The 17,745-nt window shown below is 44.1% G+C and overlaps 2 protein-coding genes and 1 pseudogene across 3 annotated transcripts in view; 2 read left to right on the plus strand and 1 right to left on the minus strand.

The window, feature by feature from the left end:
• CPT1A (carnitine palmitoyltransferase 1A) overlaps positions 1 to 3,420 on the plus strand; it is a 59,476-nt gene extending 56,056 nt beyond the window's left edge. For both annotated transcript variants that reach the window (XM_068978611.1, XM_068978614.1), the window contains one exon: positions 1,380 to 3,420. In XM_068978611.1, the coding sequence (XP_068834712.1) occupies positions 1,380 to 1,466 (87 nt within the window). In that variant the 3' untranslated portion in view covers positions 1,467 to 3,420. The remainder of the gene's footprint in view (positions 1 to 1,379) is intronic.
• A 1,044-nt stretch (positions 3,421 to 4,464) lies between these two features.
• On the minus strand, positions 4,465 to 10,149 carry LOC138082917 (cytochrome c oxidase subunit 7B, mitochondrial pseudogene; annotated as a pseudogene).
• Positions 10,148 to 17,745, plus strand: part of TESMIN (testis expressed metallothionein like protein) — a 39,438-nt gene continuing 31,840 nt past the window's right edge. The window contains exons 1-2 of the mRNA XM_068979098.1: positions 10,148 to 10,624; positions 16,717 to 16,875. Coding sequence (XP_068835199.1) covers positions 10,148 to 10,624; positions 16,717 to 16,875 — 636 coding nt within the window. The remainder of the gene's footprint in view (positions 10,625 to 16,716; positions 16,876 to 17,745) is intronic.

Raw genomic sequence — 17,745 nt, forward strand, 5'->3', positions numbered from 1 at the left:
ACAGAGTTAAGATCTGTGTGCATGAGCTAAGTAATTCACACACACAGTGCAGCAGCGGTCTGCGGTGATCTCTGATTGGAACCCGTGACCTCCTTCCTAGCACGGCACATTTAATCTTGATTTATATTCTCACCTTCCCACATTGTATGTCGCCTGGCAGTCAGCGCCGGGTTCACCTTTAACAGAGACGTTTGGAATTCACTCGCTTATTGTGTCTTATGTGATGCATTGACATTAGGGAAAGAAGATAACAGGCATTCCAGTGCTCATAGCAGCATTATTTATAGCAGCCAAGACATGGAAGCAACCGGAATGTTTATCAACTGATGAATGGATAAAGAGGTGATACACACACACACACACATATACATACGTACACTAGAATATTACTCAACCATAAAAAGAATGAAATAATGCCATTTGCAGCAACATGCATGGACCTAGAGATCACCATACTAGATGAAGTAAGTCAGAGAAAGGCAAATACCATATGGTTATCGGTTATATGTAGAAATAAAATGATACAGATGGACTTATTTATAAAACAGAAATAGACTCACAGACATAGAAAGCAAATTTATGGTTACCTAAGGGGAAAGGGAGTGGGGAGGGATAAATTAGGAGTTTGGGATTAACAGATACACGCTATTATATATAAAATGGGTAGTCAGCAGGACCTACTATGTAGCGCAGGGAACTCTACTCAGTACTTTATAATAACCTATATAGAAAAGAATCTGAAAAAGAATGGATATATATGGATATGTATAACTGAATCACTTTGCTATACACCTGAAATTAACACAATATTATAAATCAATTGTACTCCAATATAAAATAAGAATTAAATTTAAAAAATAACTATTAAGGCTGTTTCACTATGAAAGATAAGGTATTGGAAGCTAATGGAAACTTCAAAAGGTGTGTGACAATTAGCAGAGGCATAGAACTTATATTTGCTCTGTGTAATGTTATATGACAAGAATAAGACAAGAACTGTTCAAAGTACCCTTAATACGTTGTTTTTTAAAAAAATAAAACACCTTAGATCTCAAAACAAATACAACCACATATAAAATAGGTAAACAAGGTCATACTGTATAGCACAGGGAACTATAGTCAGTGTCTCATAATAATAACGTGGGGAAAAAAAACAAACAAACAAACACAGCCACACAAACACGTAAGCTGTTATCTTTATGAACCCTTAACATCTCACCAGACTCTGTAACTTAATGATTCACTGAGTCAAAGCTTAAGAGAACTAGCAAAAAAGAATGGTAGCTCTTTGAATCAGATTACAAGTGAAAAGGCTTGAAATGTGAACAGTCCCACGTTGTAATCTGGTTCTTTTTTGTCTGCTTGTTTTTAAATGGAAGGACTCACATCGCTTCGGGAAGAACCTGAGAGAAGCAATGACTGACATCATCAGTTTGTTCGGGTTCAGCCCCAATTCCAGAAAGTAAATCTCTTAGCACTTCCGGGAAGGAAAAGAAGTTCTGATGAAAAACTAAATGAAAAATAGCTCTGTATCCTGACTGTATTTCAGGATGAAAATTTGTTTCCTTCCAGTGAAGGTTTGGTGTTTTTGCTTTTCTAGGACAGCAGGCTCCACACCGTGAAGTATAACCCTACTCCTTCTAAGCAGTTCCTAATTTGGGGGACATTGGCTGAAGTCCCCCCTAAAGTCTTCCCATCACCTTACATTTCTTAAGGGACAAGCGATTTTTGGAATGAGTGGGGTTGTGGCTTCATACTTGCTGGAAACAGACCGGCACGTTTCCTTGGCTGCCACTGGACACCTGGTACTTACGGGCATTTAATTTTATCAGAGCAGTGTAAACATTTGTTTCCTTCCGAGAGAAAAGCATCTTTTAAGTTGCAGATGTTAGCAGTTAACAGCCAACGCACGTGCGAGGCACTAACCGAGACAAGTTTTGTGCTTTGGGAATCTGTTTTGTCCTGTGGTCACACGTCACTGTCTACTTCAGTCGTCTGCTTTTGCCTCTCTGTGTTTGAAGTCTTCAACACCCAGTGCCTTAAAAACAGAAGGCCCTAAGTGTAAGGGAGACCACACAAGAGATTTAAGTCTTTAGGTGGAATTGTGGGTGTCTCACTCCCATCTCAATCCCTATGTAGGGATTTTCCTGTCGTGTCCCCATGTCCCAGAGGGACCAGTCCCCTTACAAGGGCAGCTGTGAGCCGGATTCCCTTCCATCAGACTGCTTTCCTCAAGCTTCATTGTTAAGCTACAAAAGAAGATGTGGGTGTGCGTCAGAAATGGGGAGCGAGGGATGTGATGGTTGAAGATAGCGTGTCTGGAGAACACACATCCCAACCCGACAGCAGGGAGAACAGGACACTGGCCACTGAGAAAGGAACAAACTTGGGAAGAGCGAGCCTCAGGCAGTCAGGGTTGGCCGTCCCACCTGGTGAGAGAGGAGACCCACTCCCGTTTCCAGGGAGACAGGGGGAGATGGGTCATCTCGGCGACCTCCTAGAATGTCGCAGGTGACAGGTGCTGAGTTTAACACAGCCTACCCTTCCCATGCGTGTGCCTTGCTCGAAAGAGTGATTGACCAAAAAGAGATGATGCGCTGTATCGTCTTCAGTGTTTAATGCGAAAAGAATCATGGAGTGAAATAGACCCACTGCTTCTGGGCTGTCATGACAGGCTGAGCTGTCCAGTTTTTAAATCATGTGTTTATTTTTCTGACCACTCTGTTCTGGTGGGGCTCGTGTCTCTAAGAGTCCTGTACTCCAGTGATATGGTGATGAGGCTGAACCGATGGAGCAGGAGCAAGGCGCTGGCCGCAGAGTGCATGCATCTTTTTATTCGTGTACATGTTGTGATGTAAAACCCCACCTAAATGGGCCAAAGACTCTTATCTGTTAAAACCAAGCGGAAATGGGAACAGACAAAAAAGCAAAAAAGGCAACTAACCACCACAGCAACGAAAGACCCTCTTCGTCTGTGGTATGTAGTCGGGGGGCATCGGGGGATACGGGAGACCCCCTGCCTCAGCCAGGTGTGGCTTCCGGCTGAAGCCAGGGCCCCAAGACTATCCACTGTTGACCACTGACCGGTCTGTATTATGATTTACAGGTGAATTCGAGAGCAGACGTGTTAGCACTCAAACCTATTTGGGCTTGTCACTCAGGTTTTAAATATTTCAGAGGTAATCATCACTAATCCATGCAGTCATCAATGCAATTTTATATTCCTTAAAAGGAAGAAGACTGGGTTTGTACTGTACGTGTTGAAGTAAGAGTATTCATGTATTTAATTTAATTTGGAACAAGCCATAGTCTTAACAGAGCTGTGGTCTGAATTTGTTATCTTGGACTGGCCATTGCATGTAAATACAAGATCCCTTTTGGATGTAAATCTTAGATATGCAGTATGAATGTTACCATTAATAAAAATATTAACCACAGGACTGCTTTCTGTCTCTTTTGTTATACTGATAAGGAGGCTAAAGGTCAGGCTCTTGGGACAAAGGTGACCGACCAAGATATGCAGAAAAGGCCTCGGGCTGGGCAGAGTGGACCTCACTAGAGTCACACCCCTGTTGGAGAAGGGCTGCTGCCAAGAAGGGCTGCGGGCTTCGCTCTGGGTTCGTTCTCCATCTTCTCCCGTGCCTCAGGGCCTGGAACAGCACTGACGCATAGTGAGCAGGTGCTCAATCAATGAACCTCAGTTTCCTCCAAGGCTCTTATTGAGCACCTCCTGTATGCTAAGCTCTGTTCTAGGCACTGGGAATACAGCGGGAACCTCACCAGGTTCTGGCTGTCATGGGAAATAGTACGGACGAACTTGCCCGCAGTGCAGAAATAGACGCAGACCCAGAGAAGGCACATTTGGACACGGGGTGGGAGGTGGGATGAATTAGGAGGCTGGGATTGGCGTGCGCACTGCCATGTGTAAAACAGCTAGTGGGAGCCTGCCGTAGAGTGTGGGGATCTCAGCTGGGTGCTCTGTGATGACCTAGAGCGGGTGAGGTGGGGGTGGGGGAGGACAGAGGCCCAAGAGGACGTGGATGTATGTGTACAAGCAGCTGACTCACTCGCACTGTACGGCAGAAACTAACACAGCATTGTAAGGCAGCTATACACCAATGAAAAAATATCCCAGTGGGAGGAAGTCAAGAACCGAGAGAACCCTAGGATCTTAAGGGTTCCTAGACTCTGTGTGTGTGTGTGTGTGTGTGTGTGTGTGTGTGTGTGTGTGTGCTGAGAATACCTGGCTTGTGAAGGATGCTGATTTAGAACTGAGGCCTAAAGGGCAAGCTTTCACCTTTTTTTATATTATTATTATTTTAAAGTTTACTCACTTTTTTTGAAGGTTTTAAGTATATGTTATTTCTTTAAACATGCCATATTTTAATGGGTGCACAGTACTTTTACTTGGCATCAATTATGAGTTGATTTTGAAACAATGCAGGATTAAACCAGCTAGGATGATTACTGTCCTCTCCATTCCTTTGGGGTGACTCTGCCAAGAGGTGATGGGTTCCACTCTATTCCAATTTGTGTTGCCATATGTCCCCTAGAGCCACACAGAAAGTGGCTCTGCTAGCTAGTACAGCATATTACCGTGCTTGTCGTGGAAACTAGGTGCCCGCTTCTGGTGGATCTCCCTTGCCACTGCTTGCTGAATGCTTTGAACCCTGAGACAACTTAGTGCGTTTTTGGCCAAGGGAAACATCCTGAGGTTGAGCACAAAGGGGCGGCAACCATAGCTGCTCAGTTCAGTTCAGTCACTCAGTCATGTCCGACTCTTTGCGACCCCATGAATCGCAGCACGCCAGGCCTCCCTGTCCATCACCAACTCCCAGAGTTCACTCAGACTCATGTCCATTGAGTCAGTGATGCCATGCAGCCATCTCATCCTCTGTCATCCCCTTCTCCTCCTGCCCCCAATCCCTCCCAGCATCTGAGTCTTTTCCAATGAGTCAATTGCAATTCCTCATCTAACACCCTTGCAGAGTCCTGAAAAAATACATTTATCTATTTTTAACTGAAGGATTATTGCTTTATGGTATTGTATAAAGTGCAATTCTGCCTGACATCAACATGAATCAGCCATAGGTTTACCTACATCCCCTCCCACTTGGACATCCCTCCCTATCCCACCCCACTAGGTTGTTACCCAGCCCTAGTTTGAGTTCCCTGAGTCCGAGAGCAAATTCCCATTGGCTATTTGAAAAGGCAAAATGATAGGATACTGAAAGAGGAATTCCCCAGGTCAGTAGGTGCCCAATATGCTACTGGAGATCAGTGGAGAAATAACTCCAGAAAGAATGAAGGGATGGAGCCAAAGCAAAAACCATACCCATTTGTGGATGTGACTGGTGATAGAAGCAAGGTCCGATGGTGTAAAGAGCAGTATTGCATAGGAACCTGGAATGTCAGGTCCATGAATCAAGGCAAATTGGAAGTGGTCAAACAGGAGATGGCAAGAGTGAACGTCAACATTCTAGGAATCAGTGAACTAAAATGGACTGGAATGGGTGAATTTAACTCAGATGACCATTATATCTACTACTGTGGGCAGGAATCCCTTGGAAGAAATGGAGTAGCCATCATGGTCAACAAAAGAGTCCGAAATGCAGTACTTGGATGAAGTGAAGTGAAGTTGCTCAGTCGTGTCCGACTCTTTGTGTCCTCATGGACTGTAGCCAACCAGGCTCCTCTGTCCATGGAGTTTTCCAGGCAAGAATACTGGAGTGGATTGCCATTTCCTTCTCCAGGGGATCTTCCCGACCCAGGGATCGAACCTGGGTCTCCTGCATTGTAGACAGACGCTTTCCCGTCTGAGCCACCAGGGAAGGCCCTGCAGTACTTGGATGCAATCTCAAAAACGACAGAATGATCTCTGTTCATTTCCAAGGCAAACCATTCAATATCACAGTAATCCAAGCCTATGCCCCAACCAGTAATGCTGAAGAAGTTGAATTTGAACAGTTCTATGAAGACCTACTGGAGAAGGCAATGGCACCCCACTCCAGTACTCTTGCCTGGAAAATCTCATAGACGGAGGAGCCTGGTAGGCTGCAGTCCATGGGGTCGCCAAGAGTCGGACACGACTGAGTGACTTCACTTTCACTTTTCACTTTCATACATTGGAGAAAGAAATGGCAACCCACTCCGGTGTTCTTGCCTGGAGAATCCCAGGGACGGGGGCGCCTGGTGGGCTGCCGTCTATGGGGTCGCACAGAGTTGGACACGACTGAAACGACTTAGCAGCAGCAGCAGCAGCAGCATGAAGACCTACAAGACCTTTTAGAACTAACACCCAAAAGAGATGTCCTTTTCATTATAGAGGACTGGAATGCAAAAGCAGGAAGTCAAGGAACACCTGGAGTAACAGGCAAATTTGGCCTTGGAATGCGGAATGAAGCAGGGCAAAGGCTAGTAGAGTTTTGCCAAGAGAAGGCACTGGTCATAGCAAACACCCTCTTCCAACAACACAAGAGAAGACTCTACACATGGACATCACCAGATGGTCAACACCGAAATCAGATTGATTATATTCTTTGCAGCCAAAGATGGAGAAGCTCTATACAGTCAGCAAGAACAAGACTGGGAGCTGACTGTGGCTCAGATCATGAACTCCTTATTACCAAATTCAGACTCAAATTGAAGAAAGTAGGGAAAACCGCTAGACCATTCGGGTATGACCTAAATCAAATCCCTTATGATTATACAGTGGAAGTGAGAAATAGATTTAAGGGACTAGATCTGATAGACAGAGTGCCTGATGAACTATGGACGGAGGTTCGTGACATTGTACAGGAGACAGGGATCAAGACCATCCCCATGGAAAAGAAATGCTAAAAAGCAAAATGGCTGCCTGAGGAGGCCTTACAATAGCTGTGAAAAGAAGAGAAGCGAAAAGCAAAGGAGAAAAGGAAAGATATAAGCATCTGAATGCAGAGTTCCAAAGAATAGCAAGGAGATATAAGAAAGCCTTCCTCAGTGATCAACGTAAAGAAATAGAGGAAAACAACAGAATGGGAAAGACTACAGATCTCTTCAAGAAAATTAGAGATACCCAGGGAACATTTCATGCAAAGATGGGCTCAATAAAGGACAGAAATGATATGGACCTAACAGAAGCAGAAGATATTAAGAAGAGGTGGTAAGAATACACAGAACTGTACAAAAAGAGCTTCATGACCCAGATAATCAAGATGGTGTGATCACTCACCTAGAGCCAAACATCCTGGAATGTGAAGTCAAGTGGGCCTTAGAAAGCATCACTATGAACAAAGCTAGTGGAGGTGATGGGATTCCAGTTGAGCTCTTTCAAATCCTGAAAGATGATGCTGTGAAAGTGCTACATTCAACATGCCAGCAAATTTGGAAGACTCAGCAGTGGCCACAGGACTGGAAAAGGTCAACTTTCATTCCAATCCCAAAGAAAGGCAATGCCAAAGAACGCTCAAACTACTGCACAATTGCACTCATCTCACACGCTAGTAAAGTAATGCTCAAAATTCTCCAAGTCAGTCTTCAGCAATACGTGAATCATGAACTTCCAGATGTTCAAGCTGGTTTTAGAAAAGGCAAAGGAACCAGAGATCAAATTGCCAACATCTGATGGATCATGGAAAAAGGAAGAGATTTCCAGAAAAACATCTATTTCTGCTTTATTGACTATGCCAAAGCCTTTGACTGTGTGGATCACAATAAACTATGGAAAATTCTGAAAGAGATGGGAATACCAGACCACCTGACCTGCCTCTTGAGAAACCTATATGCAGGTCAAGAAGCAACAGTTAGAACTGGACATGGGACAACAGACTGGTTCTAAATAGGAAAAGGAGTACATCAAGGCTGTATATTGTCACCCTGCTTATATAACTTATATGCAGAGTACATCATGAGAAACGCTGGGCTGGAGGAAGCACAAGCTAGAATCAAGATGGCCGGGAGAAATATCAATAACCTCAGGTATGCAGATGACACCACCTTTATGGCAGAAAGTGAAGAGGAACTAAAAAACCTCTTGATGAAAGTGAAAGAGGAGAGTGAAAAAGTTGGCTTAAAGCTCAACATTCAGAAAATGAAGATCATGGCATACTTCATGGAAAATAGATGGGGAAACAGTGGAAACAGTGTCAGACTTTATTTTGAGGGGCTCTAAAATCACTGCAGATGGTGATTGCAGCCATGAAATTAAAAGACATTTACTCCTTGGGAGGAAAGTTATGACCAACCTAGACAGCATATTGAAAAGCAGAGACATTATTTTGCCAACAAAGGTCCGTCTAGTCAAGGCTATGGTTTTTCCAGTGGTCATGTATGGATGTGAGAGTTGGACTGTGAAGAAAGCTGAGTGCCGAAGAATTGATACTTTTGAACTGTGGTACTGGAGAAGACACTTGAGAGTCCCATGGACTGCAAGGAGATCCAACCAGTCCATCCTAAAGGAGATCAGTTCTGGGTGTTCATTGGAAGGCCTGATGCTAAAGCTGAAACTCCAATACTTTGGCGTCCTCATGTGGAGAGTTGACTCATTGGAAAAGACCCTGATGCTGGGAGGGACTGGGGGCAGGAGGAGAAGGGGACGACAGAGCATGAGATGGCTGGATGGCATCAGCGACTCGATGGGCATGAGTTTGAGTAAACTCGGGGAGTTGGTGATGGACAGGGAGGCCTGGCATGCTGCAATTCATGGGGTCACAAAGAGTTGGACACGACTGAGTGACTGAACTGAACTGAACTGATTTTACTTATGGTTGTGTATGTTTCCATGTTACTTTCTCCATATCTCACCCTCTCCTTTCTCCACATCTCCCGCCCTCCCCCCACCTCGTTTCTTGATGAAGAAGGTGTATTTAGCACACCACCCACCCTAAGTTTGCGTTGTGTTAATGTGGTTGTGCTTGTTAGTTCTAGGTCTTGACCACCTCCCTCTTCCCCAGAACATCATCAATGTTGGGTTGCTTGTGTCGGTGAGGAAGGCCTAGTCTTCGTCTGGAGCTCCAGCACCACGGGCCTCAAGTGCACTCTGGGTTGGGAACCTACCTGCCTGTGCGGACCCCTGGCCTTCCACCCACTTGCGCTCTTCTATGGCCGGGTGGAAAAGTATGTGGTGAAGCCTAAGGGTCTGAAGTCACTGCCTCGGACTGGCCTCAGTTTCCCCACCTGAGCCGAGAGCTGCTGGTCCCGGGAGTGTCCCTCCCTGTCCACCTCAACTGGCGGGTCCCGGGACCCAGCCCAACACCGCCCTACAGCCCTCCACGTGCCCTTCCACAGTCCTGGCTTATTCTCTCTCACTGACTGGCCCCGCCCCGCTCACTTCCGCTCCCTGCCTCACACCTCACCCACAACGCGTCCCACCCTCTCACCCCTGCCACCTAGGCCACGTGTCCCACCACTGCCACGCCCATCACCGCGAGCCCCGCCCCGCCCCTCCCTGGCTCCGCCTCTCCTTGGCCCCGCCTCCTCCCAACGGCCAACCCAACGGCTCGCCCCGCCTCGCCCCCGCATTTGCGCTAGGTGCTCTGACAGCGCCCGCAGGCCCAGGTGCGTCGTCTGAGGAGACCTGACACTCCCGCCATCACCGGCTTTCCCCGCGGTCCCGGGCCCGGCCTCGGGCTTGCAGACGAGAAGGGGACCGTGGGCCCCGGAGTCAGCCTCGAAGGGGCGGAGGGATCCCCCTCTCCTTTCGTCCCTGTCGGGGTCGGCGGGACCTCCAAGTCAGCCCCTTGGGGAACGGCGGGACCCTGCCTCCGTCATTCCTCTGGGAGCGGCGAGACACCGCTCCTGTCAGAGCGTCGGGCCAGCAGGGAGCCCCTCTCCGGTCGTCCTCGCCTGGGACGGTGGGACCCCCAGGCCAGTCCCTGGGAGCGGCGGGCCCCGACCCCGTTGGCCCCTCGGGAACGGCGGGACCCTTCCCCTGTCATCCCGCAAGACCCTTTCCTCGTCAGCCCCTGGGAGCGGCGGGCCCTCCGGATCAGATCCTGGGGGCGGGGGTACCCCCAGACCAGACCTTGGGAGTGGCGGACGACCGGATCAGATCCTAGGAGCCGCGGGCCCCCCGGAATGGCTGCAGGGCCCTCTGGGGGCCGCCGCTGACCCGGCCGCCTCGTTGCAGGTGCAGGTTGATGCCCGGGCCTTGGCGCCCCCAGTGGCCATGGAAGACGCCCCTCTGCTGGGCAGCATGTCCAGCCCCGAAGACGAGATGGTGACAGACCTCTTCAGCGTCGAGAGTCAGTTTGTTCCCGAAAACCTCCCCCTGAAAACTCCGGTGGCGGTAAAGCACGAGGAAGACGATTTTCACGTCTTCAAGGATGCGTACCTGGGCCCAGCGGATCCCAAAGAGCCGCTGCTGCACGCGTTCAACCCCGCGCTTGGCGGGGACTGCCAGAGCAAGGTCAAAGTGGAGCTGCTGGTGGATGAGAACGAAGACGAGGGACTCCTGGGGGAGTACTCGAACCTCCCCGAGCTCAACCCCCTGGAAGATGCCGTTCTCCCTGCCGCCCCGCAGCCGCAGGCCTACAACGTCCACTTCCTGTCCTCCCTGCTCACCCCGCACAGGAGCTCTGCCGTCGTGCCCCTGGGCGCCTGGGCCAGGGACGGAGCCGCCCACCCGGGTGTCCGCGTGATTCCAGTAAGATCCACATGGCGCAACTCGCCCTGCTCCCCTTCCCCAATAGAGAGGGAGGCCTTTCGGCTTTTACCTCGATTTTTCCTGTGTCAGTAGCATCGCTATTGGACTCACCATTCCCAACAAGGCGCATCCCTTGCTAAAGCGAGATGCATCAGCCAGCCAAGCATCCTCCTTGATGGTGAATTAGGTCCTTCGTCCCTAGGTAAGATCTGGCCTGACTTCAGGAACTTCCCTGGTGGTCCAGTGGCTAAGACTTGACACTCAATCCAGGAGACCTTGGTTCAATCGTTGGCCAGGGAACTAGATCCCACATGCCACAACTAAAGATCCCAAGATCCCACATTCTGCAAGGAAGATCGAAGATACCATGTGCATCAACTAAGAACTCGTGCAACCAAATAAGTATTTAAAAAACAAAAAAATACATGGCCTGACCTAGCAGGGATTAAAAAACAAAAGAGAAGAGAAAAAACTAGAATTTTTTTTTTTTTTAGCTCTATAGGCGGGGATCAAATTGTGCCCCTTGCTATGGAAGTGGGAGTCCTAACCACTGGATCACCAGGGAAGTCCCTAGAAAGTTTTAAAAGCAGCTTTAGGGAAGAAGCCCTAGTGTCCGTGCAAACAAGTGCAGTGTGAGTTTTCGTGCACTGGCCTTTTACATATTTTCCCCTTTAGATTTATAAGGGTTGTAATTCATAGCTCAGAGCAGTCACTCAGTTGTGTCCGGCTCTTTGCAACCCCATGAACTGCAGCACGCCAGGCTTCCCTGTCCATCACCAACTCCTGGAGCTTGCTCAAACTTATGTCCATCAAGTTGGTGATGTCATCCAACCATCTCATCCATTGTCATCCCCTTCTCCTCTGGTCTTCAATATTTCCCAGCATCAGATCTTTTCCAAAAAGTCAACTCTTCGCATCAGGTGGCCAGAGTATTGGAGTTTCAGCTTCATCATCAGTCCTTCCAATGAATATTCAGGACTGATTTCCTTTAGGATAGACTGGTTGGATCTCCTTGCAGTCCAAGGGACTCTCAAGAGTCTTCTCCAACACCACAGTTCAAAAGCATCAATTTTTCAGCACTGAGCTTTCTTTATAGTCCAACTCTCACATCTATACATGACTACTGGAAAAACCATGGCTTTGACTAGAAGTCTGGACCTTTGTTGGCAAAGCAACGTCTTTGCTTTACAGTATGCTGTCTAGGTTGGTCATAGCTTTTCTTCTAAGGAGTAAATGTCTTTTAATTTCATGGCTACATTCACCATCTGCAGTGATTTTGGAGCCAAAAAAAAAAAAAAAACAGTCTCTCACTGTTTCCATTGTTTCCCCATCTATTTGCCTTGAAGTGATAGGACTGAATGCCATGATCTGAGCTTTCTGAATGTTGAGCTTTAAGCCAACTTTTTCACTCTCCTCTTTCACTTTCATCAAGAGGCTTTTTAGTTCTTTGCTTTCTGGTGTAAGGGTGGTATCATCTCTGTATCTGAGGTTATTGATATTTCTCCTGGCAGTCTTGATCCCAGCTTGTGCTTCATCCAGCCTGGCATCTCGCATGATACATCATATAAGTTAAATAAGCAAGGTGATAATATACAGACTTGACATACTTCTTTCCCAATTTGGAACCAGTCTTTTGTTCCATGTCCAGTTCTGCTGCTTCTTGGCCTGCGTACAGATTTCTCAGGAGGCAGGTAAGGTGGTTTGGTATTCCCATCTCTAAGAATTTTCCACAGCTAGGACTCGCTGCTAGGTAGGACTTACAGTTAGTACTTGTGTTTCGTGAGCCGTGAAATCATGATGTTAGAGCTTCCCTCTGCTAGTAAGTAGCTGTTCCTCAAGTGTTGTAATATAAATCAGAGTCTATATGAATTCATGCTAATTGTCAGCCAGCTACCCTATTTTGCTGTGGATAACCACTAGTACTTTTCTGCTTTGTTCTTATTTATTTATGTTGAACCTGGGCTTTGGGTAGTGAAAGCACAGAGTCCTAACCACTGGACCACCAGGGAATTCCCGTTTTCTGTTTTATTTTTGCTGAAACTAAAAAATCAATTTTTAAAGGAAGAAAAGGATTTCCAAGGTATTGGCCCCCCAAAAGGATTTAGTTTGGAAAGTTAGATTACTCAACCACTGATTACTTTTAGTAAGTTATAAGTTAAGCCTGTGTGGACATTTTTGAGCTGGTATTAAGCTGGCTGGACCCTGACTTTGTATATCGTAAGCCATAGCAGCAGGAGCTTCGTTCCTGTTTTCTGGGTTCTTTTAGTGAAATCACTGCTCCTTAGTGCACAGGAAAGTTGGGGAAGAGAGGCTGAGGCCCGGAGAAACCAGAGAGCACACCTTGTTCCTCAGACTCCAGTCAGCGCAGAGGTTTCTTGGAACCTTTTTCAGACGGCTTGACGTGTCGGACATTCCATCTTGCTACCAGGCCAAACTTGTGTCCCAGCACCTTTTGCCTGTTGGTCCAAGCGCAGTTCCCTTCCTGTGCCCGGTGGACTCAGTGTTCACCAGAACGGGAAGGGAATTAGCTCATTAAAATAGTAAATTCTCTTTTAATGTAACTCAACTTTAGCAAAATAAAGGAGGGACTACTTGGATAATATATATATTTTTAATTTTATTGACAAATTCCAAGTGTTAGTCACTCAATCATGTCTGAACTTTGCAATCCCTTGAACTGTAGCTCACCAGGCTCCTCTGTCCATGGGATTCTCCAGGGAAAAATACTGGAGTGGGTTGCCATGCCCTTCTGCAGGGGATCTTCCCAACCCAGGGATCAAACCCAGGTCTCCCACATTGAAGGCAGATTCTTTACCATCTGAGTCACATGATTCTGACAGTCCAAATTTATTAAAAAATGAAAAAGATTTAGCACAAACATATTTATCATTTAAACAGAATGGAATTATTTTTCAGTAAATATTCAGGGTCAGTGCTAATTTCCTTTTTTTAGAAATTCATTTCCACATATTGACCTTTGTTTATTCTGTAAAAATAGGGTTTTACTATACTGTAAGTAGTCCAAGTATCAGTTGCATGGGGTTGACGAACTGAGGTATGTACTATATAAGTACCTGTTAATTACAGGGAGATAAGTTAAATCTAAGCGTTGATCATTTAAAAAATAAATTTTAAAAATAAAATTATTCTTCCCTAAAAAACAAAATCTAAACTTTGATGACATGTACATGACAAATTCCCCGAAGCAGAAAGCAGAGAAAATTGAAAAATTCTACATTTCTATAAAATTTGAAATGTCTAAAAAAAGTTATAACTTGAAATATTGCTAAACTTTCCTGTGTCTTTTAAAAGATCTATACCTAGATACTAGTCTGCTGTGCTAAGGGCTTTGCCAGTGCATGAAAATAATTAATTGTCTGGGTCCCAGATTTTAAGTTAGATGATCTTCAAGTCTGAGTCAGTCCCCACACTTTGAAAGATAGTTGTCTCTGTTGTGATTTTACAGAAGGTCTTCAGAATGTTGCCTTAGAATCACCATCTTCTTTGAAGGACTTTACGATCTGCCTCCTGGCCTTTGGGAAAATTCACCTGTACTTCTCTTACAGGCAATCTGTGCAGGTGGAGGTTAAGGAAGGGGAAAGACCATATAAATTGTGGGTTGACTGCTATTTCCTGATCTCCTTACATTATTACATTTTAAAGAAGCACTTAAAAATATATATAATAATACATTAATATAACAATATATATTATATAATTAATATATTACATTGTGTTATATAATATATACTCAATATATAAAATTATATATTAATTTTATAATTATACATATTTATATAATATGTGTTTACAATTATATATCTATATAATTATAATATAAATAATTATATATGAATATATAAATAAATATAATTATATACTAATTATATATGTTTTATGTATGAAATAAATATATAATCATGTATATTATAAATATATAATTGTATATATTTAATATATATAATTATATAATGATATATATTGCTAATTGCTAAGTCACTTCAGTCGTGTCCGACTCTGTGCAACCCCATAGACGGCAGCCCACTAGGCTCCCCCATCCCTGGGATTCTCCAGGCAAGAACACTGGAGTGGGTTGCCATTTCCTTCTCCAATGCATGAAAATGAAAGGTGAAAGTGAAGTTGCTCAGTCATGTCCGACTTAGTGACCCCATGGACTGCAGCCTACCAGGCTCCTCCATCCATGGGATTTTCCAGGCAAGATTACTGAAGTGGGGTGCCATTGCCGTCTAAAGATATATATATAATATATAAATAATATAAATATATAGTTATAATTATATACATTATATCTATAGTATTAATATATATACTATAATATATATAATATATATAGTCAACTAGCTGACTTCAACTAGCAAACATATATATAATATATATTTAATATATAATAGATATATTTATAGATAATATATAATAATATATTATATATTAATGTATATAATTAAAAGTTTATAATTTTTAAAATTTATAATTTAATAAAAATAAAATTATTTTTTATTTTATTTTATATAATTATATTGGTAATTTTTTAAAGAAACACTTGAGTGGTATTTTTTTAAAAACATTGAGACTACTTAGTTTTTTAAATTCCATTGCCTTTCAGTGACATCACTGATGTTTCTCCCTAGTTTTGGTACTTTTGCTGATGTGTCACTGGGTTGTTGCAGAGGATAGATTAAAAAAAACCAAAGCTGACAGTTATTCTCTACGCTTGCAGCTTTCATGTTAATTATCGTTCTACCATTCGGTGAGAGAAGCTCTACTATCTGAGCCACCAGGGAAGCCCCTATAATTATATAACTAATATTAATATAGTATATTATATAATATTTACATTTTATATTTATATGTATTATATTATATATTATCATTATATATTTTAATATAAATTTATTTATTTTGATTGGAAGCTAATTACTTTACAATATTGTATTGGTTTTGCCATACATCCACATGAATCCACCATGGGTGTACACATGTTATATACATATATAATATATTTATATATACTATACATATACTATATATATATAATTATAGTTTTGAAACACTTTAAATGGTAATTTTTTTTGAAACACTTGAGTGGTATTTTTTTAAAGCATTGAGACTACTTAGTTTTTTAAATTCCATTGCCTTTCAGTGACATCACTGATGTGTCTCCCTAGTTTTGGCACTTTTGCTGATGTGTCGCTGGGTTGTTGCAGAGGATAGCTTAAAAAACAAAGCTGGCAGTTATTCTCTCCCCTCACAGTTTTCATGTTAATTATTGTTCTACCATTCAGTGAGGGAAGCTCTGCTATTTAACTATAAATACATTGTAAGTTACGATGTGCATGTGTGCTAAGTCACTTCAGTCACATCCCCCGACCCTTTGCTACCCCATGGTCTGTAGCCCTCCAGGCTCCCCTGTCCATAGGATTCTCCAGACAAGAATACTGCAATGGGTTGCCATGCCCTCCTCCAGGGGATCTTCCCGACTCAGGGAAACTCACACCTCTTTTGTCTCTGATATTGGTAGGAAGATTCTTTACCACTAGCACCACCTGGGAAGCTCCAAGTTACAATATAAATATCACTAAAACAGCAAGATGTCTGGCTTCTTGAGGAAAAAGCAAAACAGACTAGAACATTAATACAACTTAATGAGCGTGCTCTGAGAACGATGATTAAAGAGAAGCATTTTAGGCAATTTTAAGGAAGGTCTCAAGAGGCAACCAGCTCTTTTGTAGTAGGGGGTTGTCTAGAAGCTCAAGGTGGAGCTGACCAATCACAGAATCTTCTCAAATTACCCACACCATGTTTTTCAAACAGCAAGAGGGTTACATCGAAGTCACATCCCCACACCTCATGGGCAGATGGTCCTGATCTCTCTGATGTTCTCGATCCCCAGTCAGGATGGTCAGATGACTTGTCGCCCCAGAGGATGAATTAATAGTGGGGAAGAGAGGATGCTAAGCATAAGAATGTTCTATACTTTAAAAATGTAACTTCTACAAAGAATTTTCTATGTTATGCAACTGTAAAGTGCAGTGTCCACAGTGTGATTTCTAAGATAACATTTACTTTTTCAGGTTGAAATCAAGGAAGCAGGTGGTTCTGTCACAAGCAACAATCTGGAGGAAGCAACCTTTCAACATCCTCTGGCCCAGGAGTCAAGTTGCAAGTTCCCATCATCTCAAGGAGCAGAGGATGCCTCTGGTTGCTCTCATAAGAAAGACTCTAACCCAATGGTAATTATGCAAAGAAAATGTGTCTGACTAACATGATGTTAAACGTTTGACCCTTGTCATTACTAAGTCAACAGTAAAATATTTTCAGTCATTGGTTTGCATTCTGTTTACTTGTTGAGTCAGCATTTTTGGTTGTCTTATCTATGAAAAGAGGGATATAATTAGAGTCTTTCTAATGTTTCTTTCACATCTAAGATTCTCATTTCTACTCGATCTTAGCAAATCAAAGATTAGGACTGTATTCACTAAAGAGAGAAGCCGTAAGTCATCTCAGTCCAGGCAGACCCAGCGTTGGCCCGGGAAAGGAGCAGCTGCTGACCGGTGTGGTTTGGCATGCTGGTGGGAGGGGGCAGCTGCGGTTCTGTGGCTGCAGGGCAGAAGCTGCTTTCCTCCCTGTCTGCCTCCAAATCCCTCCTACCAACTAACACTCAAGTAAGATAGGAATCAGTAACATTTGTGGTTTATGTGATAGGTTTGCATGTTTTTCATTTTATTTAATCTATCAACTGCCCTGGTGGCTTAGACAGTAAAGAGTCTGCAATGCAGGAGATCTGGGTTCGATCCTTGGGTTGGGAAGAGCCCCTGGAGAAGGAAATGGCAACCCATTCCAGTATTCTTGCCTGGAGAATCCCATGGACAGAGGAGCCTGGCAGGATACAGTCCATGGAGTCACAAAGAGTCAGACACGACTGAGCTACTAATACACACAAACTCTGTAGGGTAAACATCATTTTTATCTACATTTTATGGATCAGAAAACAGAGATGTTGCATAGTCTGCTTGTAAGTGGTGTGTTGACCAAAAAGGGAGGGAAACCAGGGAATCCAGCCCCAAGCATTCATTCGGCAAAAGGTCCAAAGAACCAACTGC

The sequence above is a fragment of the Capricornis sumatraensis genome, chromosome 8 (assembly GCF_032405125.1).
Source record: "Capricornis sumatraensis isolate serow.1 chromosome 8, serow.2, whole genome shotgun sequence".
NCBI classification, from domain to species: domain Eukaryota; kingdom Metazoa; phylum Chordata; class Mammalia; order Artiodactyla; family Bovidae; genus Capricornis; species Capricornis sumatraensis.